Below are 25,952 nucleotides of genomic sequence, written 5' to 3'. Positions count from 1 at the left end.
CTACTGAGGTCTTCCAAGAGAGTATTCACACACACACACACACACACACACACACACACACACACACACACAGAGAGAGAGAGAATGAACTGATTTATAAAATTAAGCAAAAATGAGAATCAAGAGTGTGGTACAGCAATAGTCTTAATTGACACATTCCGTTAGTAATAAAGTAATGCTAATATTTTTCCCATAAATTGGAAAACGCCAACATTTAAAAGCCGATGTCATTCACTTTCAATTGTCTAAAATAGGCTTAGTAGGCCTATTAATTTACCAGACGTGACGCTATTCATCAATTAATATGGCCATCTACAAGCAGAATTTAGCTGCTTTAGTAGCTAGTGTTTTATGGCGGAGCGAACAAATGACTAAATATATTTTAAAAATACAATTAATATCATTATTATATTAAAAGCTAGCACCAAAATGTACAGAATTTTTTTTAATGCTAAGTAAGATGAACGGCTTTCTTTTTGAATAGACGAGCATACAACTTCAAAAAAGCACAGGCCCTACTTTACATTATTTGCACTTTAAGAAAAATCTGTAATAATAAAGCTGTAATAATAAAACACAGATGCATAAAATTTAGTTTGAACCAAGATCGAAACACCCTGACTCATGAAGAGTAGTTGAAATGTTCCAAAGATTGCTTCAGCTGAACATTATAGTTTTAGGATGTTTTAAACGGGCTCAAATCATTAACAACAGTATGAGTAGCATAAATGCTAGCGTCCTACTGCCCAAATCCCTTTAGTGTAGGAAAAAAAAACATACAGGTAAATTTACTTCGCTATTTTGTGTAATACATAGTTCTGCATAGCAAAAAGGAAGACCCTGGCCAAGTAGTAAGAAACTATTTTATTCTTTTGCTTTAGCTATTTAGCTCAATTCATTCCCATTCTTTTTGGACTCCCGCGGGCGCATCTAGACATGAATAAGTGGCAGCTCTCTATAACTCTAGATGTTTTCTGTTCGCACCGATTATATCTATCTTACGTTTAGTAAACCTAGGTTAGCCTCACAGCGTTGCCAGAACAACTAACGTACGCTTATTGTTGTGAGTTAGCCTCTACATTTGCTTACTGGAATAGCCCCAGATGCTTTGAAGGCGTTTCCTTATTTATTTACAGGAGCTGTCGTGTACGTAGCTGCTCCCTTTGCACAGTTCAAGCCCCATAAATTGGATGTGTGTGCACATTTGATTGGACAGAGGGATATGTAAAGATCAGCCATTGGCCGCTGTCTTTCTTCGCGTTTCAGGATTGGTTGATCAGGAGAATTAGGAACTTGTGTGTATGATGTCGAGGGACGGTGGAAACAGCGTTCTGACGAAATTCGAGAACCTCTACCCAGACCAGCGTTTATTATTTGTTGCTGAGTTTGGAGAAGTTAGCTATCCACCGTTTTTTTTAAAACAAGTTTGTGGAGAGTGACTGCCAACGTATTCGATTTTTAGTGCATTCAAACTAGGCTTAGTGGAAGAAAGCTGGTTTCAGTCAACAAATTAACACCTGCTAACGTTGTATGTGAACTGTAGCGTTCATATTCGCTAATGTTTCTTAGCTATGCTGGCTAACCTAGCCAGCTAACCATCGTATAGCTTCCTACTCGGTACTACATTAACCTAGACAGGCGTTTGTGATTTAACTAACCTACCTAGCTAGCTATTTAGGTGTCTGATCTTCTGTTGCTGTTTTCTGAATGGTCGTTGTATGGATTACTCGAGTCGTTAGCAGTATTATGCTTTGTTAGACGTTATTTACCTTGCTAACCGCTAGCTAGCTAACTAACTTGCTAGCTTGGTTATGCACAGACAGACACCTGGTGGTTACAGTTTTCTGTTTGTATGGATAGGAACATAAGTTGAGTGATGTCCTAACCTAAGCAGATAGGTTGGATTATTATTCGTTCACGCGGTGTGTACATGCTGGCTATGGGGGGGTTAAAAGGCATCATGCATTCTTCAGAAAAGACATGGATACTTTTAATCTTAGTGGTGGTTGTCACCCTGGAAGTGACAGCTGGTAAGTGAGACATACCTAGATGGCTATCTATTTTAAAACGATAATGCCTATTCCAAGCAGCTTAACATTAGCCTTGTTAGCTTGTCACATTAGTTTACGATTTAATTGAGCCCATATTTTTTAAAGCTGTCTTGCTAATGCAACATGCTAGTCACTGGGACGAATTAGATGACTGATTTTGATCAAGTAAAAATATTAAACACGTTGAAATATGAAATTATTACAGATGTGGGACCAGAAGCCAATGATGTACCAGACGCTGATCCCTCCCAGGTAATACAAAAGTGTGAACAGTTATATTGCCAGAATTTGCCAGTGAGTTATTGTTGGTGTAAATATGGAAGGCCCATACCATAATAGTGGAGTATTGTTTGCTTGTTTATAAGAGAAAAAAGTGCATGATGGTTACCTTAATTTTTGGAGATAATCATAGTATAGTCACTTAGTAACGTAATTTTGGGCCTGTTGCCAGTGTCCTATTGCTGAACACTGCAGGTTTGTACATATGACAAAATGTGAGGCTCATCGAGGCATGCATCCTCTCTCCAGTATTTTCATGACCAGAACACAGAGGAGGATGAGGTTCCTGTGGGCTCCAGAGTAGTGGCAGGGCATTCTGTTTCCATCAGGGAAGCCTCCCCTACCACAGAGGAGCTCCAGCTCAAGGATGATGTAACAGACAGGGGAGCTGACAGTGAGGTTGAGGGGGTTGAAAAGGAAGACCTTCCTAGTCAGCCCCCTCCAACAGGTGCAAAGCCAAAGGAGGGTGAGTAGAAATGGGAAGAAACGTATCTGGCACTCATTGGTGGCTGTGCTTGTAACATTTGTCTGTGGTTTTTATGATTTGCTTTTTAAAGGGGCTCAGGTCTTTAGACCTGGAAGCTAGGGTGCAGGGTTGCTACTCTTCTTTTGTTCTTGATTGTGTAGAAGGAACTGAGTTCTCAGTGATGCGCTGGTGAATGTTTAGCACCAATATTTCTCCCCTTCTGCAACTTTGCAGCCCTTAGGTTTTCTTCCAAGTGATTTTGGATTTCTATGTCATAATGATATAACCTTGTCATTTCTTTTGTTACTTGTTTCTTGTTCATGTAATATTTTCTGTCACTTTTGAGAACTGTAACCATTCATGCATGACCATGTGTATGATTGGTTGCCTGTGGATGCTTTGGAGTAATGTGTCTATGCCTCATTGGTTTCTGTATGATGGTGCAGTTCCTGTGGCGATAGGTGGCACAGCCTCTGGGGAACGCTGTCTCTTTCCTTTCCTCTTTCTGGGGAAGGAGTACTCAGACTGCACCACTGAGGGTAGAAGGGATGGGAGACTGTGGTGCGCCACCACCTACGACTATGAGCACGATAAAAAATGGGGCTTCTGTGAAAGTGAGTTTGTTACATTTAGTTTTAATGCTTGTACATGACCACTGAGGCAAACTCTGTGTGTTCAGTATGAATCTGGATATGAACATGCAGGTGTTTCATATAAAAATAGCTTCTTATGTTGCTGCGACTGTTTGCTAAAAAACCCAAGACCATGGTCTTTGTGTTGAAGCTACAAACAAGGTCTGCACCTTGGACCAAATATGCATCTGCAGTAAAGTCCATATTTCTAGAGTGGGACCTTGCCTGTTTAGTTTGCTGCTCATGTTGCATAGCGATGAGACAGCATGTGAGCACGTGCTCTTCCCTTTCTCCCTGACAGCGGAGGAGCAGGCAGAGCAGAGGAGGCTAGTAGCAGAGGCAGAGGAGCAGTATCAGGCTACCATCAAGCTGATCAACAGCACCAGCCGAAAGAGCCAGAAAAAAGAGTGAGTGCCCTCTAGGCCACCTCACTGCTCCCATGACCATTAAATTAACCGAAGAACTCATGTAGGCTAATTTCATATCTTGGTGGTTTGAATCGATGCTCTGACTTTTGCAATGAAACCAAACATTTGTAATATGAAGACCAGGAAAATCTATGCACGTTTAATAGGAAAATAACCACAACAAACGGGGTAGACAGTTGAACGCTGCTACAACTGGAATCTCTTCAAGTGATTGACATGTATAGCTATGTTTGAAGTTTAATTATACTGAATCATTTCACAATAGTGTAACATGTGAAAGTTTTGGCACCCCTGGGTAATTTGTTACTGCAAATGGTTAATTAAGTGGAAGATGAACTTGTCTCAAAAAGGCATAAAAATGGAACTTAAAACAAAACATTTTAAGCAAGATTACTGTATGATTTTTGACTTGTACAATTTTAGAGGGGTTGGAAAATGTCAAGGAGCACTATGCAAAGTTTTGGCTCTCCAACCTTAATTAGCTTGTTTACAGCCATGGTTAAGAAAGCCCAGGTGATGCAAATTTCAAGGCTTTATAATCACTCTGACTCCTCAACCCTTGTTCTGGCAACCACACGCTCCTCTAAGCACCTGCTTAGCACTCTAAAAGTTAAAATAACTGAAGCCCGCATAGGCTAGAAGAAGATGGCAAAGTGTTTTCAGGTAGCCATTTTCTTAGATTTTTAATTAAAACATCATCTAGCAGTGGAGGGCAAGTTGAGGTCTGGAAAACTTGGAGAATTGTTCTCTTACTGAAAAGGCAAAACCTATGTTTCACTGCAAAAGACCACCAGAAAGAGTTAGCAGATTCTAGAGCAGTGCACCACCACCACATCTACTACAGGATAACATGTCAAAATCCACAATGGGCTACCTCAAGAGGTGCAAGCTTAGGTTTTTTTGGCTTTCACAGCCCACTTGACCAACTACTCCTCAAAAGATTGTGTAGACCTCAAGAGCAGTGCATTCCCAATAATCTCACAGAACTAGAAGGCTTTTGTAAAGAAGAATGGGCAAAAATCCCCCAAGCATGATCTCAGAGACTCTTTGCTGGTTACATGAAGTGTTTACAGGCTGTGATAGCCAGCCAGAGGGGTGTTACTAAGTACTACCTGTGCAGGGGGCCCAAACCTTTGCTTTTCCTTTTTTCATTTTGAAAATTTAAAAGACAGGAAAAAAAAGTAATCGTTAAAATATTTTCCAAAAAATGTCATGTATGCTCAGATTGTATGTGTTTTGGAAATTGTCATCCTTAACGTGCTTAGTTATTCACAATAATAGAAATTTTGTTCAGGGGTGCCTAAAGTTTTGAGTTTCTTTCTACTGGTAAAGCGTGTTCACAATTGGAACCTTAATGACATGGATAGATGAACATTATTAAATGTGGTTGCTGAACATCACAAAACTAGGGGCTCAAAAATGACCAGACAGTTGCTTCTGTCTTGACATGTGTGGGTTTGGGGAATGCTAATGGGTGCCTTCATCTTCAGCCTTTTAGCTTTGTCCTGTTTTCCGTGTTCTAGGCTATATGAGCACTTGTTGAAAGTGGCAGGCATGGGGCATACCAAGGCCATGGAGAAGGTGGCATATGCCATGCTGTTTGGAGACTATATGCCCCAGAACGTTCCGCAAGCCAAGGAGCTGTTTGAGAAGCTGGCACTCGAGGGCTCCCCAAAAGCACAGATGGTAATGAACTCTTCTGAAGTGACTAAACATCCTCTTTGTCTGAACCTTGTTGAGAAACTGACTAGTAAAAAGCAGTGTCCTCAGGTTTTCAGATTCATATGTAAAATACAGATTATCTATCAAATGACTGTGTTGTGAAAATTGAGGTAAAGCACCAAAAGTGTGTTTAAAAAAATTCTGCCATGTGAGTATTAACAGATGTTTGACCACCAGTTTAATTGTTCTTCATTTCCTGTCTTCCATCAGGCTCTTGGTTTTCTATATGCAGCAGGATTAGGGGTGAATTCCAGTCAAGCCAAGGTATTTAATCACTGATGATATATTTTTATATAGTTACCTTTTTTGCCATTACCAGGTGACGATTTGGCTAACAGACTTTCTCTTTCCAATACAGGCATTGGTCTATTACACCTTTGGAGCTCTAGGGGGAAACCTGGTTGCACACATGATTCTAGTAAGAAAGTTGTGGTTATTCTGTATATGCTGTATAAGACTGCACTGATTCATCTCATCCACATTTAGGCAGTGTATGCCTGAATGCTGAGATTCTTTTAATGAGTAGAGTGCATGAATATATCTCTGTTATTAGTGTGATGAGGTTATGCCCCTAATGTTATACCCATTGCAAATTTCTGTTGGCCATCATCATTATTACCCTCATTATTTTATTATGTTGGACCATGGTGACCAGATGTTTTACCATTACAACATAATCCTTTGGTTGTGTTGGTCCTGTAGTTTGAGAAGTGGTATATGATAGCACAGAGCATGTCTGGGTTGCCAAACACATGGTGTGGCATCTGTGTTAGGGCTACAGATACTGGGGAGGGGTTGGAGTGCCTCAGAGCTGCGAGTCTGCCCTCACTCACTACAGGCTGGTGGCCAATCACGGTAAGAATCTGTGCCCAACTTAAGTCCACCTCAGAATGGCTTATATATGCTGCCAGATAAGACCATAACATAACCCATATTGTTGGACAGTTTTAAACTGCGTCTCTGTGTGGCAGTGGCTAGTGATGTGTCCCTGACTGGGGGCAGCGCAGTGCAGAGGATCCGTCTGCTTGATGAGCTGGAGAACTCCGGGTCTCCCAGCGGCATGCTGGAGGAGGACCTGATCCAGTACTACCAGTTTCTAGCTGAAAAAGGGGATGTGCAAGCTCAGGTACTGGCTGCATATCAGTTCTCTGCTTTCTTTACCTTTTAAAAAATACAGTATATCAGGTCATTTATTTTTATTGCACTTTATCTGAAACAATTGCTGGTATAATGTGACCAGATGAGAATAATGATATGTCTATTGTAGCCTCCTCTGTTCACCACAATTTGTCTCTGGAACAGTTTTATTGATGCTGTAGTTCTGCGTAGGTGTCTGGGTAGGAAGAGTTGTATGATAATTACTGTGTTCACTTGTTCTGATCCATTCCATTCTCAAGGTGGGTTTGGGTCAGTTGCACTTACACGGAGGCAGAGGGGTAGAACAAAATCATCAGGTAAGAGGTTGGAAACCTTTTTTTTTTTTTTTTTTTAAAGTCTCTGTGCTGTTGTTTATAGCAATATAAATCTACTGCCATTTTGTCCTTCATTCGTAGCGAGCCTTTGAATACTTCAACCAAGCTGCTAACGCTGGCAACACGCATGCAATGGCCTTCCTTGGGAAGGTAACTTAAATGACTGCCAGCTCATAGAGGTTTTGTTTTGCTTTGTCATGTAGACATGCTGAAATGTTTTTAATTTGTCCTTAGATGTACTCTGAGGGTAGTGAGTTTTTGCCCCAGAACAATGAGACGGCTCTGATTTACTTCAAAAAGGCCTCAGAACAAGTGAGTTCCAGGAAAGTTATTTAGCTGTGCTGGTTTCTACTTTTCACTGTAACCTATTACATATTGTACATTGTGGCATTATTTCAGGGTAATCCAGTTGGTCAGAGTGGGCTTGGTATGGCATACCTCTATGGAAGAGGTGTTCCTGTGGTGAGTGTCTTGGATTCATGTTGTCTTATGCTTCACCAGTAGTGCTTTACTCCAGTCATCTGTTTTTCCTAGGCTGTGAAAGTGAATAGAATAGTTTGGCATCCTGCACTGAATTATGTAATGCTTACCTGCTTCATACACCAAGAAGTTAATGAGTGCACGGTGTGTTTTGGTACTTATTGCAGAATTATGATATGGCACTCAAGTACTTCCAGAAGGCTGCAGAACAAGGCTGGGTAGATGGACAGCTACAGCTGGGCACTATGTACTACAGTGAGTGTGTATGCGCATGGGTCTCTGTCACTTCACAGTCTGATGTCTGTTATTCTGCGAGTTTCCTGCTTTCGGTATTTCCCCTACTCTTCTTGGCCTTCACCTCTTTGTGCTGTTTCCATTATCTTATTCATAGATTGAGTTTAATTGTTTAATTGCCTAGTTGTTTGTCACCATGAGAAACATGCGTCCACATTCTATTGTGGCTGACACATATTTTTTGATAGCTAAGTCCATCTAAGTTGTTTGTTAGCTATGGCAGTTGGATCTGTCAAGAGTCTGATTCTTATTTCTTTTTAGGACACTTTTTCTCCATATGTCTCTCTCTTTCTCAGATGGTATCGGTGTTAAGCGTGACTACAAGCAGGCACTGAAGTTTTTTAACCTGGCCTCCCAGGCAGGTCATATTCTGGCCTTCTATAACCTGGCCCAGATGCATGCCACAGGCACAGGTGTCATGCGCTCCTGCCACACGGCTGTGGAGGTAAGCCTTTACCCATGCCCTCAGTATTGAAGGTAAAGTCTTTCTCTCTTTCCCTCTTTGGTTTCTCAGTGACACCACGTTCCTACTGTGTGTGTGTGTGTGTGTGTGTGTGTGTGTGAACAGCTCTTTAAGAATGTGTGTGAGCGAGGCCGGTGGTCCGAGAGGCTGATGATGGCCTACAGCAGCTTTAAAGATGGAGACATGGATTCTGCTTTAGTTCAGTATCTGCTACTAGCTGAGCAGGGCTATGAGGTCGCTCAAAGCAATGTGGCCTTCATCCTCGACCAGAGTGAGTCATTCATGCCACCAGGGGTGGGGAGTCCCAACAGGATAAATGTGTTGGTGTTAGTTGATGTTTGTCTAAAGGTCAAAATACGTCAAACAGAAAAATGATCCCATTTCTTTGTTTTGATTTCTTTTTACAACAAGCTGTTGTAAGTTAAAGTAGCCCGCTGCAGGTATAGCCCTGATGTGCATGCATGTGTGTGCATGTTACAGAACAGTCCCGGCTCTTCAGTGACAACGAAACCTACCCTCGTGCTCTCCTTCACTGGACCAGAGCGGCTGCCCAAGGTTATACTTCTCAGCCATATATTTCTCGCTTTTATTCTTTCTCTGGATCTGCACCCCCCTCCCCACAGTTATTTGGGTTTTAGTCTTTTTTTTCTCCTCATAGATTTGTAGCAGCTGCTTCAGCAAACATTTTTGTAGATGATAATTATTAAAAAATGGTTTAATCTTTAATATGGCCTACAAGATTGGGAAGGTCATTTTTATTTACTGTCACTGTTTGACATTATGGTAATTGTTTGGATTATGGCTGTGCACAGGTTACACAGTGGCCAGAATTAAGCTGGGTGATTATCATTTCTATGGATATGGCACTGATGTGGACTACGAATCTGCAGTCATCCACTATAGACTGGCCTCTGAGCAGCAACACAGTGCCCAGGCCATGTTCAACTTGGGCTACATGCATGAGAAAGGCCTTGGCATAAAACAGGTACATGCAGATACCTCTTCTCTGTCCCATGTTTGCTTAGCTAAATGCATTTCCTAACTGTTTGCTTGTCCTATTTACTCTAAAAGAAAATGGTAACTGTAGGAAGTGGGTATAAATGCAGTCATCTTTAATGATAAATGACCAGGTTAGATTTACATGTCAAATGTACTTAATTGCAGAAGATGCTGCATGTGCATGGTTTTGAGGTTTTGAATGACCTTTCTTTTTATTTTGTTTTAGTTTCCTAAACTCATAATAAACACATCATCCAAGCCTGAGCCCCAATCCACCAGCATGTTCTCACACACAGATGTGTAGTGTGCTTCAATGCTGACTGTTTTTCCTTTGGCAGGACATACACCTGGCTAAGCGTTTCTATGACATGGCTGCAGAGGCCAGTCCTGATGCACAGGTTCCCGTGTTCTTGGCCCTCTGCAAACTGGGACTCATCTACACAGTGCAGTATTTGCAGGAGCTTAATGTAAGACACACACACACACACACACACACTCGTACAAACAATGTGCCAGTTTGAGGGTGATGACCTGGAAGCTTTCTTTTTTTTGGTTGTATGTCAGAAGGAAGGTGTATATTTTGGGTGTTTTACATCCCCCCCCCCCTTCTTTTAGCATGTCGGTATTGCCCTGGCTTGAGTGACAGTATTTTACACATTTTCCCAGTAGTTATCATAAGAACGTTGGTTTTAAAAATTATTTTAGAACTAGTAACATGGCAAATGGCTTTAAATGGAAGGTAGCTAACACCAGTCTTGTGTCTCCACTCTGTTTTTCCTGCAGCTGAAGGAGCTTCTTTCTCAGGTGGATCTGGACCAGCTGCTGGGTCCTGAGTGGGACCTCTACCTCATGACTGTTATTGCTCTACTCCTGGGCACAGTCATTGCATACCGGCAAAGGCAGCACCAGGCTGTACCAAGAGTCCCCCCCGCACCCCCAAGACCTGTGGCCCAGCCGGAGCAGGCTGCCGCTGAGCCCAACCAGGACTAAGAGAGGGCCTCAGCCTGGCAAGAGATGTTGGAGACATGAGAGCAAGGGCGAAGGATCTGCTCTTCTTGGACAGTTACAACAGCTCCCTCCACCCAGCTGCAGGCCTTAACCTCCTCCAAGTATTAGGTCTAGGAACTGTCTAGACTCCCATGATCCTCTTCCTTTGCCTTGAGCTTTGTGGGGGGATAACCGGGGAAGGTGGGAAGTAATAGAAGCAAACTGGAGTGCAAAAACAAAGGATGACTTGCTATCTCTAAAGTGTGTGGCTCAGGGTATTACCAGCTGAAGCGTCATTTATTTGTGCTGCTTAGTACTCACAAGTTTGGGGACTCCCCTTAGCCACTGTGCTAGAAGCCAAGGACCTGATTCTGTTGCCATGTTCCCATGCACCAGTTCAGATGGTTCTAAAAACATCAGTGTGGCTCACACTTGTTTACCTCCTGGCCCACACCTTTGCTGAATAAAAAGTGAAACACACTGGACCTCACATTGTCAAATACTGGGGGAAAAATCTATTAGCATGCCTTCCTAGTACTTGTTTTGCTAGCCAGTGTGGCTTGTTGGCAGACGTGCTTGGTTTGTAAAAGTCTTTTTAAAAACACCGTCTGCTGGTTAATTTATAGTTGTAAATTATCACAAACATTTTATGCCAGCGCAGTAGTTACTGTTAATGTTTCATGTTGGCTAAATCTGGCACAAATTTAAAAAAAAAAGGAAAAAAAAGAAAAAAAAAAAAAGATAATTGGTCAACTGTTTGACTGAAGTAATACACATACTAGTGGACATAGTTGCTGTTTGAAGGCTTTTTTGATGGTCACAAATGCTCATCTTTTCAAATATTTATAATACCGCCCTTTAATTTCTTATAGATCTGTTATAACCGAATCAAAAGGTACAGTTTTCTCAGGCACTTCCAGCACTATTGCAATTTAAAATGGCTTTCCAATCCCAGTGTCTGATGAGGTTCTAAAGTTTTGTGACTGCTTTTTGAAAGACTGAAGACTGCAGCATACACCATTTTGGTATAAAGTCACCTACATTTTCTAGGTATTGATTTTGAGACCTTTGTTTTACTTTGTCACTTTGGAATCAGAAATTTGAATAGGAAGGTTTTTTTTTTTTTCAATACATGTCGGAACATAGCAATATGTGTGGTCTGTAAACTTTTAAAGAAACACTGTATAGGATGTAAAGTAATCAGAATCATGTTTTTCCTGCTGGGATGTGCCAGAGTACTGCCTGTAATGGTCAATTAGCTGATCTTTTCATATACAACTTATAAAACGTGAAAAGTTATAAAGAAAATACATGTTCATCAGACTCCACACAGTCGTGCACAGTGTGGCTAAAAAAGTTCACAAGAAACTAATAAAATGGTCCGTGGGTTTCGGTTCAGTACACTTTCTGAAATGTATATGCTCATTTGCAAATGTACAATGAAAAATCCTTAGTGTCCTTTCTCCATGTTTAGGACAAAGCTTTTCCAGCATTTTCCTTAAAAACTAAGTGGGTGGGTCTGGATTTAAACATTTTCTCCTTATTGCTTTTTTTTTCTAGCTACTAAGAGTGAGAGCCAATTTCCAATCTTTGCTATTTAAAAGTAATGTCCTTTCCAAAACTGTCTTCTTGATTTCTATGTATGCCCTTCCAAAAGGGAATGAGAATTATGCAACTCTCAAAACATGAAAATGGTCAGCATCATTATTTTCCCCCACACTTTCTCTACCATCCTGTAAAACCTGGATGATGATGTTGCCAGGGTATGACAAAAAAGTGCGTAGTAGTATTCCAAGAAAGGTCCCTCTACATGGCTGAGTGAGATGATTTCTATTGTACTCCGTTCTATGTCGAACCTCTTCTGCAATAAGCATGTCACCCTCCTTTTCCCATTTCTCTTTACCATACATTTTATTTTCCAATTTTGCCAGAAGAAAACCCTTATATACAATAATGTATTTATCTGTGTTACACTCCTTCAATTTACATGTAAACAACAATACTTTTGAAATCCTCCTTCACTCATCTTTGATGCTTTGGCCACATTTTGATTAAAGTAGTGCCAGACTTGGAGATATCAGAAAATGCATCTTTTTCCAAACAATATTTCATCTGTAATAATTCAAAGTTCATGAAGGTTCCCTTATTTACAAATGTGAAAAAATTTAAATTTCCATTTCCAACCCAGGCCTAAATCTATTGTTGAATTTATTTGGGACAAAACCTGTGTTGTATGTGCATTATTTTAATAGCCTAGATGAATTTTGCAGGTAACTCTTTCTTCACAATTATTCTTATCAGTTTCTTCCTTAATTTCCTATATATGATTATAGCTTCTATCAGCTCTGTTAAACACGGCTCTCTCAATTTCTAGCTATCTTGCTAAACATGTTGGGTTACACCAACAGACTGAAGGCTGTAACTGAGCTGCATAATTGTAATTGTGTAGACAAGGAAGGTTCAATCCTCCCCCTTTCCTTTGGTAATGGCCATGTTTTATATCTAATCCTAGGCATTTTCCCTTGCCACAAGACACTTAATATTATCTTATCCCATGCAACAAACTGTCAGGTTGGCCTTTCCCCTAGAAGAGTTTGAAAAAGATAAAGCAGCTTTGTTAAAATATTCATTGCAGTAGATTCAACTCTACAAGCTCAGTTAAGGAATGACATATCTTAACAAGCCAGACTTTGTCTCAGCATTTAAAGTACTATAATTAAGATAGAATAATTCTGGAATTTCCTTATGCAAGTTAACCCCAAGATTTTTAATTTTATGAGCATCCCAGGTAAATTCATTCCTTCTAATATAATTGGGTGGGTCATAATTAAACATAATCATTTGGGTCTTTTGAGAATTGAGCCTGTACCCTGAGAGCATCCTGTACTCTTCATGAAAAGTTAGTAACCTTGGTAAAGACTGCATGGACTAATAAATATACCAGTACATCATTGGCAAATAGAGCAAGTTTATGCTCCTGTTAATTTTAATATGTGCACACAATCCATTGTACATTGCCTGAATATATCAGTAGTAGATCTATGAAAAACAAATTGTGACATTACCCTATATATAGAAACACCCACCTTATCAGAATCTATGTACAATGATGGTGAACTCAATTGTTTACATTATTTGTACCACTCAGCAATGAAGCCATCTGCATCTGGGGAGAGACTGTTGGGTAACTTTAGTCCCTAAAAAACATCTTATTCAGGTACTGGGACACAGGGCTCAAGCTGAGTGGGGTTGTAGATTAAAAAAACAAAAATAAACAAGGGCCTCCACCCTCCCTCTTGTGGGCGGGGCCCCAAAATTTTGTGCTTCACCACTGCATTAAAATCATATGCATTCAAGTCAAAACATAGCTTGTGCTTGACCTGTGCCCCATGTCCAAAGTTGTGAATAGTTGGCCATGTTGCAGTGGCTGTGTGAGACTGGCATGCTTTATGCCAGTGGGCCTGAACTTTGTCACTCAGCTGTTTTGGGTGTGTGAGATCTGGGGCATTGATATAATGGAGCTCCCATTGTACACAGCCATTATAAATCCCGCTTGGAAACCATCCACCATGAAGTGGCATTTGATAACCATGGCAACTTGCCTGTTAGCCTCGTGTCCTGTCAAAGGTAAGTGCTGGAAGTGACCAGAGCTTGTCAGACATCGGCCACTGCTCCTAGTGCCCACATGTGCTGTCTAACACACCAGTGATTGAGTTGGGATGAGACGGCTGAAAGCTGAAGTTTGTGTTTTAGTCCTTGTTTAGTTCTATTGCTGCTCAGTGGGGCCCTATCAGGTTTAGCCTTTCTAACAGTTTAAGACATGACTAAGGGACAAGGGTATCTTGTTTTGTTTTGTTTTGTTTTTCCCCAAGGGGACGAATGGAGATGGGAATATGAGGAAGGACTTAGCTACTACAGTGAAGAAGCCCTCAGAAAGGTTCAGTCAAGTTGTTGTTTGTGTCAATTATTTGTTTTTCTTTGTGTATTGCTATGATTCATTCAATGTGTAAAGACTAACTCCCTGAAGTGTTTTAATCGTTTTAAGTTTTGATAGATTAAAATCAAAGGTATAAAATAATAAAATACAGATTTTCTTGTTAGTGTAAGTTTTCAATAATTGAGATTTTAAAAGCAGCGTCACACTGGAGTTCTTTTAATTTAGTTGTTTTGAATTTAATAGCACTACTTTCAATGGGGATATTTTTCCCATTTGCACATCTGTTTAATTTCCTCTCCTTTTGATTGTTGAATTATCATGCCCATTTTAGGAAAGGTATTTTACTTTACTCAGAGTACATTTTGTCAGAAGTAACAGTTCTTCTGCTTGATTAAGATTTTACAGTACTTTTTACACCACTGATTGAAATAAACATGCATTTAATAATTTCATTTGTAAGGCTTTTGCAGTACCTTGTAGTTTCACTTGCTAGAATTGAGACACTAGGTCCTTTTCAAATAAATACATATAACTGTATTTACATTTGTACATTATGGTGTTCTTAAATACTTGTATTACCTTTTACAGGTATATCCTGAGAAAACCAGGCCAGTTAGCTTTAAACATCCACCTTTCTGGTGTTCAGACATGAGCCCTTCTTCCTCCATACCCACCTCAGGTATGTAGGTGGTATTTAAAAATTGACCAGATTAGTGTTAGGTAGCTGTGCTAGGTAGCTACTCTTCAATTATGCTCTTATTATAAGTGTTAAATTCACCTAATGAGACTTTATACTCCTGCTACAAATGCTCTGCTTGTGTAATCACTTAATGTCCTTGTTTTATAGTTGAACTGGTTAAGGCAGCAGACATTAAAGTCATTGCTGCTCTTGGGGATTCATTGACGGTGAGTGTGACTGCTCTCCTTTTCATGTTTCGGTTGTCTCACATTGAATTAATTTGACATTGTTAATTTATTACCAAAATGCAGTACTTCATCAAACAGATATGTAGACAGCTTCATCATACATACCAAACAGTAAATAAAGCTTGACCATTACAATGTTACCTATTGTATCACTGTAGACTGCTATTGGAGCAAATGCAACCACTGTACTTGGTATACCTATTGAATTTCGTCATGTCTCATGGAGGTAACTATATATATATTTATTTCTGCTTTGCTAAATATATATATGTTTGTGTGTGTTTCGTAAGGTACACAGAAAATGTTATTGCACAAAACACACACACACATTATATATATATATATATATATATATATATATATATATATATATATAAATGTGTGTGTGTGTGTTGTGGTAGTAAAATTTTCAATGAAGTACAGGTAATTTTAGACAGAGGTCCTTCACCAGCTGTTCAAGAAAACTGCCACTGAAGTTCTAAGAGGTGAAACTCTCAGAAACTCTTTCCTGGCACAGCTGATGAACAGGCTATGTTGAAAACATACTGATTTTCTAGAAACCTTTTGTACTTTGTTGCCATTTTAATGCTTCAACATCTTTTATTACAACATACTTTAAAAATATATTATATACCGATCAGCCAAAAGCACCTGCCTAATAGGTCCAAAACAGCTCTGAGCTGTTGAGGCATAAGACCTCTGAAGGTGTCCTGTAGTATCTGGCACGAATACATTAGCGGTATGTCCTTAAAATTGCCAGGTGATGCATCCATGATTTGGACCTGTTTTTCCAGCACAATCCACAAATGCTCGATTGGATTGAGATCTGGGAAATATGGAGACCATGTCATCACCATGAAATCTTGTCAAGTTCATCAAAACATTCGTAAACAATTTTTGCAGTGTGGCAGGTGGATTACCCTGAAAGAGGCCACTGTCATTAAGAAATCCCATTGCAATGAAGGGGTGTGCTTGGCCTGCCACAATACTTAGGTATGTGGTACATGTCAATGTAACATTCACATGAATGACAGGACCTGAGGTTTCAAAATAAATAATTGCCCAGAGCATCACACTCCCTCTACTGGATTGCCTTCTTTCCATGCATGGTCTCTTACCCCAGGTAAGAGATGCACACACATCCTGCCATTCAGATGTTGTAAATGAAAACATGATTCATCAGACCAGGCCACCTTATTACATTGCTCCATGATCTAGTTCTGATGCTCACATGCTCATGGTAGATGCTTTCAGCAGTGATCAGTGGTCAACACTGGCACTCTGGCTGAACTGCACAAGACCTGCAGATTTGCATATGGTTTGACCCAGTTGTACAGCTATCACAATTATGTCCTTGACAAAGTCGGTCAGCTCTATATGCTTGCCCATTTTTCCAAGACATCAACTCCAAGACTGTTCACTTACTGCCTAATGTATCCCACCCCTTGGCAACTGCCAATTTAATGATATAATCAATGTTACACACTTGACCTCTCAGTGGTTTTAATATCTATATTTACAGTACTGTGCAAATGTTTTAGGCAGGTGTGAAAAAAAATGCTGTAAACTAAGAATAAGTTTACAGCAAAAAAACTGCGAGATTCAACTTTGTATGAAAAATGAACATAGTGAGAACCCTGATGAATATTAGGACTACATTGTTGGTCAGATGAGACCAAGATAAATTTGCTTGGCTCAGTCCAGTGTGTCTGGCATAAACATGGCCACAAGGGTGGAGTGTGAAGAGACGGGGCTGCATGAGTAAAAAAGTTGTTAGGTGAATTTAACAACCTATAAGCCCAAAAATGGAACTCAAAACAGCATTATTGAGTTCTCATGACTTATAGAATGACATTTATAGATGGTACCATTAATACCTGTGGATATACAAAATACTTGCTGACCAGATGACTTCAAGTCACCAGATGCTTGGCAGAAGAGAAATATTCCAACATCATCATAATCCTAAAATCACTGCCAAAATCACACAAAAGAGCTTCTAAAGAAGAAAAAAGTGAAAACTATCACTTGCTCAAATATTCCACCTGATGTAAATTCGAACACCATTGCAGTATTTTAAAATTAATGATAGAGCAACACAGCCCCTCCACCAAAGAGAAGCAGAAAAAATGGTGCCTGAAGAATGGCAGAACATCTCTCCAGAAATGTGTACAACACATGCTGAGGAGGATTGAGTCTGTCATCAACAATGAAGAAATGAAAAATAAAATATGTAAAATCTCAGTAATGAAAGGTGTACTGACCTTTGTTGTATTGAATTCATACTGTGGGGTATTTTTAATATAATACATATAAAATGTTCATTTTTCTTATATGAGAACAAATACCCTACTGTTCAATTTGTAATGCAGTTATTGTACAGTGATCCAATTTTGATTCATTTGACATTTAAGTGATATTGCACAAGGGTATACTCACTTCTGTTGTATACTTTAAGCATATATATATATATATATATATATATATATATATATATATATATATATATATAATATTGTGTGTGTGTGTGTGTGTGTGTGTGTGTGTCTTTGCATTTATTTGTATATTGTTTATAATTCTGATGAAGGCTATAACTCCTATTTATATCTAAGAATGAGCTTAAGCAGATACAAGATATAAGCAGATATCCTATTTATACACCTATATACACAGATAGATATGAAATGTACAGTTGTGGGTCTGCTGCACTAGTGATTGGGCACCAGCCCAATGGCATCTGCATTCCAGGACAAAGTTCCTGCCTTACAGCTGAGGCTTGTGCTTTGCTTTTAGCCTTGGAATTCACTGAAAATGCACAACAATGGACTTGTGATTTGTGAAGTCTTGAATATAGATCAACCCATAATTACGCTTTACCTAAAGTGCATTTTTTCTTATTGAAGCAGAACTACGATATTCTTTTTTTTTGCAGCGCCATTGTAGACACTCTGGTAATGAACAGGCAGACATGGCTGTTAAAAAGGCCCCTAGAATAAGAACTAGCGAGTGCCTTATTCCACCATCAGACCTCAGCCTCATTAACTCTTATTTTTAAGCAAGTTGCAAGTGAAATGTGAGAGAATATGAAAATATCAATCTGCTATCAGCAGAAGGCTGAGGTTTTCTTTTAAAGGTTGCTGGGATCAGACCTATACATAATGTTATATAGGCCATTCAAGTATAAAGAGGCACCATTTTTGTCAGTCATGAAGAATTCTGATTTGGAAGCAATTTTTTGTTTCAAGTGTCTTACTTTTAATATCATCAGATAATGCTATTACTCAGTAAGGTCTTTTAAGAAAGGAATTTAATAAGGTATCACAAGAAAGAATTTTAGAATTCTTATCCCAAAATATTTTGAAACATTTTTTTTATTTTTAACTTACTATGGAATATTTTCCATTTAAAATCTTTTTACTATTAATAATGTCTCCTATTTATTTCCTAATTAATGCTTATTTATTTGTGTATTTCAGCAATGGGTGTGTTTATTTATTTGTGTATTTATTCTCATTGATTTATTTATAAGTTTGCTCCTCATATGAATGTAGAACCTAATGCTTAGCTACCCTAGTGAATTATTTTTTTCCTAATGACACTTAAATCACTATAGAATATTTCTTGTAGCATTGGTGGCCATGGGACTTTTCAAGATGTTATAACACTTGCAAGTAAGTACCATTTACTGTTATTCAGCATATAAACATTAAGAATTATCCCACTTCCACTGCAATTTTAAAACATGGTACAATGGACATAACTGTGTACTACAGAGTATTTTGTTGTTCTTAGGACTTTTTATATACATAGATCTTGATTGTGCTATTCTGGGTGTTGCAGATCTCCTCAGGCTCTTCAATCCCAGTGTTGTGGGCCCTGCTCCATGCAAGACTGTCCATGGAACTCCAGCTCCAGTTAATGAGACTGGCTTTAACCTCGCCATTACTGGGCACAACACCTTGTACGTATCACTAATCCATTCTTCATAATAAACTCCCCCAAATGTCTTGTATAAGTGGTGACGGCAGTGTAAACATATCTGAGTTGATATTCAGATTGAAGATGTCCATGGATGGGGTTTTTTGAGAACACATATAGAATGAAAGCTAAAGGAATGTGTAAGTGGTTGTATTAGCAGAGTTGTTTGATTAATGTTCTTGTGGTGAATATGCACTAACAGGCTATACCCACATCAAAGGTCTGTGTGCTGTGGTACAGAAAGAGAGAGAGAGCCATAAAAATGCTGAGGATTGGGGGAAAATGAAGAAAAAAAAATTATTTAAAAAACAGTAGCAGTAATAGTGTGTATATAGTGTGTATTTAGAAAACAACCATACGTGTTGCTTATTAGAGATCCAAGTGTTAAAGGAAGTGCACCTGGATGTGTGACGTGTGTACATGTTTTCTACATTTTCTGTATTACATAACCACTAAATCGGGGGTGACCAAGTCCAGTCCTGGGAACTCATGTCCTGGAAAAGTTTATTCCAGTGCACCTGACTGAGTTATTAAAATGCTACACAGTTCTATGCCTGCATTAAATCAGGTTTTAGGGATTAGGGCTCTAACTCTACAGGACTACAGTTGGGCACCCTTAAACTATATAATACAATTATTTTATGATTCATAAGTGTTAACTATGTGTTGTTTTTCCTTCCAAGTAATCTACCTGAACAAACTCGACATCTGATTGACACCCTGAAAATAAATGAGGTGAGAACCAAAATGTAATTCATGTATTGCCCATAGTGCTTCCAGGCTATGGACTGTCCTTACTAATATATTACTATGTCTAGCTTTACAGTGCCTACTTAATTAGAGTGCTGAAGGTGAGATTGGTACATTTCTTATCTGAACCGGAAGCAAATAAAAATCTATGGTTTAAAAAAAAAATTCTCTTAATCTCTATCTACAGGATGTTAACTTTGATGAGGACTGGAAACTGCTCACTATTCTCATTGGCATGAATGACATCTGTGATTACTGCAAAGATAAGGTATTGTGTTCATGGTACACCACGTAAAAGTATAATTTGAAAATGGCATGAAATACATTGTTGTGTATTTTACAGAACTTATAAATTGTGTGGCACTATGTAGACATTTACTTTTTGTACTCTTCAGCATATGAAAGAGATGCTTATGAATAAAATCTTCAGGTGATGAGACAATGTAAATCATGGTCATCTGTATGACAGGGGAGGCTTTGTTGTTCTTAGGACTAGTAGGACTAATATACCTGAACATATTTCACAAAATGGGGTATCCACAGACATTATACATCAGCTCTTACAAATAGCACAGTACCCTTACAAATCCAGACATATGCCATGTTCTTATAGAAGAAGGGAATACTTAATTTGTTTTCTTCTCATTGCATACACAGACCCTTTTTTCAGTGGAGAACTTCATACACTACATGTCCATGTCCTTGGAGATGCTGATGAATGAGGTAATAGAGTATTTAAAGGGTCTCTAGAGAGGCAAGATAGAAAAATTAAGCCATATAGTCATATCGTGTAGATGATGCTATTAACAATCACGATCAGGATCATAGACACTTTAAGGAGATGTTTATTGACCATCAATTTTACTGACAAAAAAGAATGAAAGCCATCTGAGAGTTATGTTTCACAGACGTTTGTGTTTTCCTTGCATAAGCTGCATGACTTCCTTTTGTTTTTGAGCAGGTGCCCCGAATGATAGTTAATGTAGTCCAGATATTAGCAATGGAGGGCCTGCGGGAGGTACAGAAGCCCACCCTAGGTTGTCTGCTCCAGAGGTAGGCCTACTCTATGCTTCTCTGCTCCTCAGAACTGGATGCCTCTTAGTAGTTTGGAAAGTGAAAAAAATATTAACAATACAAACTGGATATTAAAAGTATTTGCCCAACAACAGAAGAATATTAGATCACTCAATTACTTTTTGAACTACTTTTCCAGTTAATCTATCATTTTTCTTATACAGTACACATTCAAAACCATATTACACAAAACTGTGCTTTAATGTTGAGCTACATCATCTTGAAATTAAAGCCTTGATTGAATGGTAACATTTTATCTGCCCTATAGCTCTACCAACATAAGGCTGTTAATGCTGCATATTGAAGGTTAATCTAATTAATGACTGAGATTTTAGTCTCTGGTAGATGTTTAACCTTCAGTTCATCTATTCATTTTGTGATGCTCCAAACTGTTACTGCCTCTTATTCTCTGGCACTTCTGTTTTCCAATCATCCCAGATCCTTCTGCTCCTGTCTGGTGAAGCCAGCCTCAGGTTCTGCTGATCTTAAGGAGCTGATAGAGGTCAACCTACAATTCCAGGTATGCATGTCCTGTATCAGAGAATGGACTGTCACCAGATTGTTTGGTGGGGCCTATAGTGTTGTCTGCTTTTGCACAAACGTTAAGTCTAATCTGTCATATTTTAATAATTGATTAATTGATTAATTTATGAATTGGTTATTTGATCATGCTATGCCCATCTGATGCTATGTACAATTTATGTGACATCTCCCAGGTCTTGTTAATAATCTTCAATAGTTTCTGATCACAGGGTCATTGTCATCTGAGCAGTCATAGTGACACATGTACAAGCCCAAGCAACAATGCTCTCTACCTGCTAAACCTTTACCAGGGCCACACCCACAACCCAGTGCAGAGTTAATGCCCTGAGAATGGTCTGCCGCTCAAATAACATCTGACCAGCAATGATCCTGTGATCAGGAACTGACCAATGATGAATAAGATAAAGGGTGTCTTATGTTATTATGCACATGTCAACAGGCTAATTACAGTATAATCATACAATACACCTGTAATATAAGTGTCCTTAATAAAGTGTCCCATGAATGTAGGCCCATGGCAGATGTTTCTAATAAAGCTGGAGAGTTTACCCTCTAAACCTGCATCCTATAAACTGATAGTAGTGCTGACAACAGGCCAAACTGAGTTCTATCTGTTGTCTCAGAGTGCTCTGGAACAGCTTCTCAACACTGACCGTTTCTTTAAGAGCGACTTCGCTGTAGTTCTTCAGCCATTTCTAAAACATACAGATCCTCCGCGGCTTTCGGTAAGAGATGCCCTGTGTGCTGATAGCTCCATGTAATGCAATAATAAAAGTCCATTGAAAATTCAGATGTTGATAAAGAACAGAAGGTACTGTGTGTGTACACGTGTGTGTGTGTGTGTGTGTGTGTGTGTGTGTGTGTGTGGTTGGAGGCAGGAGGTTAATATTTTCTTACACCCTGTTCTTCTCCTTGTAAGAATGGAAAGATTGACTTGAGCTTCTTCACCCCTGACTGTTTTCACTTCACCATGAAAGGACATGAGGAGCTGGCCAAGGGCCTCTGGAACAACATGGTGGGATTAATGTTGACTCACACTCGCTCCACTATTTTAAGGGAATATTTTTAACAAGATTACTTGGTGTACTTGGCAAAATCCCTTTTATATCCACTGGACATTAGGTCCTTGAGCTGCAATCTGTGCTTATTTAGGGTGCAGAGCTGAAGATTTACATTTCCATTAGTAGGATTTATAATTCAAATTTTGTGTGTGTAAGCATTTAGACACACATTTCAGATCTTTTAAATCCTAGAAATAATGTAAAACCTTATTTATAATAATCTAAAATTTAATCTTAAATTCCATGCAAAATGATAATTCCCTTTGTCATGCATGCAGTTTCAACCTGAAGGGGAGAAATGTATTGTGGAAAGCTTTTCAAACCCAATTCAGCTCATCTGTCCTCCTGTGGTAAGACCCATTACTGTTCTTAATACTACTGCTGTTTATTGCTATTACATAGAATTTAGGACTCATATTGAATGCTACCCCCTCTGTTTCTGCTTCCACGGACTACACTCAGGACCACCCTTACATCTATACTAAACCTAAGGCTGTCAAGGCTGGTTCTCAGCCTGGGATGCCTGTGTCTACAGGCCTCCACACTACCATGTTCACCTTAGCGTTCGTTCTCCTCTGGTGGGCCACCAACATGACCTACTTCTAAAACCTGTAGATGAAGCATCAGGGACCATCGCTGCTATGGATCAGCCATGAGTAATACCGACCACTGGCACTTTTAGTTTTTCTCTTTTCGAATGGACTCTCAAATGAATCCAGCAAAGAACAATACAATGTTATATTCACAGCTTAGAAGAAAAGAAAGGAAGGGAAAAAACATACAATTGTATGTGAGAAGTAGTAATGAGGAAAAGTCGTAGAATTGTGCATGTAGAAAAGTCACCACAGCTGATTTGCTTACTTTTGTGATAGTCATCTTCCTGCAATGATAAAACAGAACCATCTGCTTGAGAACATTGTGTGCACTAACCCAACAATCTTTCCTGGCCCATCCATCCATCTATCATCTATTTAACTGGATGTGCTCCATTTCAGCCCAGGGGCGGCAGCAGGTGCAGACTGCATTTAGCTTGAGCTAATGCAGCACTAATTGATTTAGTCAGGTAAGGTAATTGTGTGAGCTAACTGAAGCTCATCTGAGCAAAAATGGCCAGAGGTTAGCTTGAAAATGCATTATGGTTGAGAGGTCAAAGGAGCTGACTATTTAGAGTAAAGTGTAGTGGCTTTTAAGAGTGTGGTTAAAGGCAGGTTGTATGAAAACTACCTAATGCTCACAGAAATTAGATAATAGCTTTCAGATGCTGTAACCTGAGATGTGCTTTTGGTCTCTACAAATAAAGCTTTTGGAACAGGTATGCATGCATTTGCTCTTTTATATGTTGTCTTTTAAGAATCAAAGTATTCTTGTTCTAGAAAATGGCTTCATTAAGTGTTAAAAATAATACACTGAAATGAGGACAGATCATGTCTGGTAGCACCACTGTATTCTGAAAGCCTTTTATGTCAGAGATAATTATTTCCCATCACAAATATGGCCATACAGGTGGGTTCCATAAAAAGCATCAGGTTCATTCATTCACTGCTGGCCTTTTCTAGAGCAAACAGTTACATTGTCATTTGATACAGGGCAAACAGTCAGCTGGTGCTGACGCCAACCTACTTTATTGTCTCTTTGATTAGAATCTTGGTAGGTTGTAAAACAGGAAATTTGAGACTGGGAAATGGTATTAACAACTATCAGGCAAGCATCTTATTAAATTTTAACTGTGTATGCCTTCTTATTCTGATCTGAAAGCACAAAAGTATCTCAACACTGTAACCTGTATGTTTATAGGGGTGCCTAGCATCGCACAGTTACATTGTTGCCGTTCTAATATTAAGACTGTTTTTATGGCATTGGTTTTCTATTGGTTGGTTGATCATGTTATTATAATGTTAATTACCAGAAGATTCTGATTTGGGCTTACTGTATAAAGGCTCCCTTGTGAGAAAATGTGGAACATTGTATCTTACATAAGCTGCCTAACGACCTGTCATGGGAAATCAGTATGTACAGAGAGTAACCTCTAGGGGGCACTCAAAGAAAGAATAACGGGTTGAACAAGAAACAAGAGCTATTCCATCTCACCATTTTTTATACATGTTTTTTTTTTTGTGTGTGTGTGTGCGTGTGCGTGTGTGTGTGTGTGTGTGTGTGTGTGTGTGTGTGTGTGTGTGTGTGTGTGTATATATATATATATATATATATATACACACACACACAGACAGAATTTTGCAGTGACAGTTTTACAGAAAATTGTAGGCTAAAAAATGGTTTTTACAGCAGCATGGAGAACAAAGCTTGTCCAGATTCATGTTATGACAAGTATTGATTTGTCATATGACCTGCAAGCCAATAATATATGACTGACAAGCTAAACATGAAAAACATTCTGCTTATTGCTCTTTCTGCAGATTATTGAATAATTTATTGTAGTATGATAGGACAGTCACCCAATTATAAATTAACACTCAAGAAATGGTTTTACAAAACTTGTGTAAAAAAAAAAAAATGTAAACCCTAATGTACTCATTAACATTGCAAACAAAGTTGTCTACAATGTGTCTGTCACCTAGTAGAGAGTAATAAGGCTAAGACCCCATAGGACCTCCAAATCTAGACAGATAAACAACTAGTGGTGAACCAACCCAACATTGTGATAGTAAATGACAAAGATGAAGAGGAAAGATATGACCACCCACTCTAAGGATGAGACAGGATTTTATATACATTCAAAAGTTCATGTCTGCTTTTTTAAAATAAATGTAATGTATAAATGTAGAGATAGAAGCACAGATTGATCATAATGTACTCAAAGACTGTATACTTAAAACCAAGCATGAATCCATTTCACTGCGAGTTATACTGTGTATGACTATATATGTGACAAATAAACCAAACTTGAATCCTTGACTTTCATTAATGTTTCATTCTATATCATCAGCCATGTGATCTGCTTGCTCTCATTTACCTTACCTGATATATACAGAGCAAGTTGTATGAAACATAATCTCCTGTAAATGCTGTCCAATCAGTGCAAATAAACATAGGGAAGTATCAGTTCACTCTGTACACATAGAATAGAGGCACATACAATGCAGGCAGACATGATTTCTCTATTTCATTTATACACAAAAGCAGGCAGATGTGATTTGTCTATTTCATATGCAGACAAAGTAATAGGAGCATTTCTAGGTCCTTTTAATCTGATGACGCACAGCACAGCAAAAAATATTTTTCCAGCCACTGTAATTTATGAAATTACAGTTTATTCACATAATTGTAGTGCTGAATGCACCCTAACCATAACCTGGATAGTGACCTCAAAAAAAAGGTCATTTTAGGACTGAAAAGAAAAATGGGGGGGGGGGGGGGGGTCATATACACTATGATGGTAACACTATGGCAT

At 38.9% G+C, this 25,952-nt stretch overlaps 2 protein-coding genes across 2 annotated transcripts; both read left to right on the top strand.

The window, feature by feature from the left end:
- The first annotated feature begins 1,303 nt into the window (after positions 1-1,303).
- On the top strand, positions 1,304-11,676 carry sel1l (SEL1L adaptor subunit of SYVN1 ubiquitin ligase). The gene is made up of 21 exons (XM_026998952.3): positions 1,304-2,030; positions 2,257-2,303; positions 2,580-2,796; positions 3,243-3,410; positions 3,730-3,835; positions 5,380-5,542; positions 5,789-5,842; positions 5,937-5,996; positions 6,352-6,433; positions 6,550-6,704; positions 6,976-7,032; positions 7,132-7,200; positions 7,285-7,362; positions 7,450-7,512; positions 7,698-7,785; positions 8,121-8,269; positions 8,393-8,558; positions 8,768-8,842; positions 9,100-9,272; positions 9,625-9,753; positions 10,070-11,676. The coding sequence occupies exons 1-21, from the start codon at positions 1,931-1,933 to the stop codon at positions 10,274-10,276; spliced, it is 2,406 nt and encodes an 801-aa protein (XP_026854753.2). The 5' UTR covers positions 1,304-1,930; the 3' UTR covers positions 10,277-11,676.
- A 2,200-nt stretch (positions 11,677-13,876) lies between these two features.
- On the top strand, positions 13,877-24,754 carry si:dkey-177p2.18 (phospholipase B1, membrane-associated). The gene is made up of 15 exons (XM_026999031.3): positions 13,877-14,210; positions 14,799-14,889; positions 15,058-15,116; positions 15,296-15,363; positions 18,765-18,808; positions 18,978-19,098; positions 19,799-19,850; positions 20,053-20,133; positions 20,523-20,588; positions 20,827-20,918; positions 21,378-21,459; positions 22,106-22,207; positions 22,402-22,497; positions 22,822-22,893; positions 23,006-24,754. The coding sequence occupies exons 1-15, from the start codon at positions 14,094-14,096 to the stop codon at positions 23,147-23,149; spliced, it is 1,287 nt and encodes a 428-aa protein (XP_026854832.2). The 5' UTR covers positions 13,877-14,093; the 3' UTR covers positions 23,150-24,754.
- The last annotated feature ends 1,198 nt before the right edge of the window (positions 24,755-25,952 follow it).

The sequence above is a fragment of the Electrophorus electricus genome, chromosome 7 (genome assembly GCF_041902795.1).
Source record: "Electrophorus electricus isolate QZ-2024a chromosome 7, ASM4190279v1, whole genome shotgun sequence".
Taxonomy (NCBI): Eukaryota; Metazoa; Chordata; class Actinopteri; order Gymnotiformes; family Gymnotidae; genus Electrophorus; species Electrophorus electricus.
This window is presented reverse-complemented; position numbering and strand designations above follow the sequence as displayed.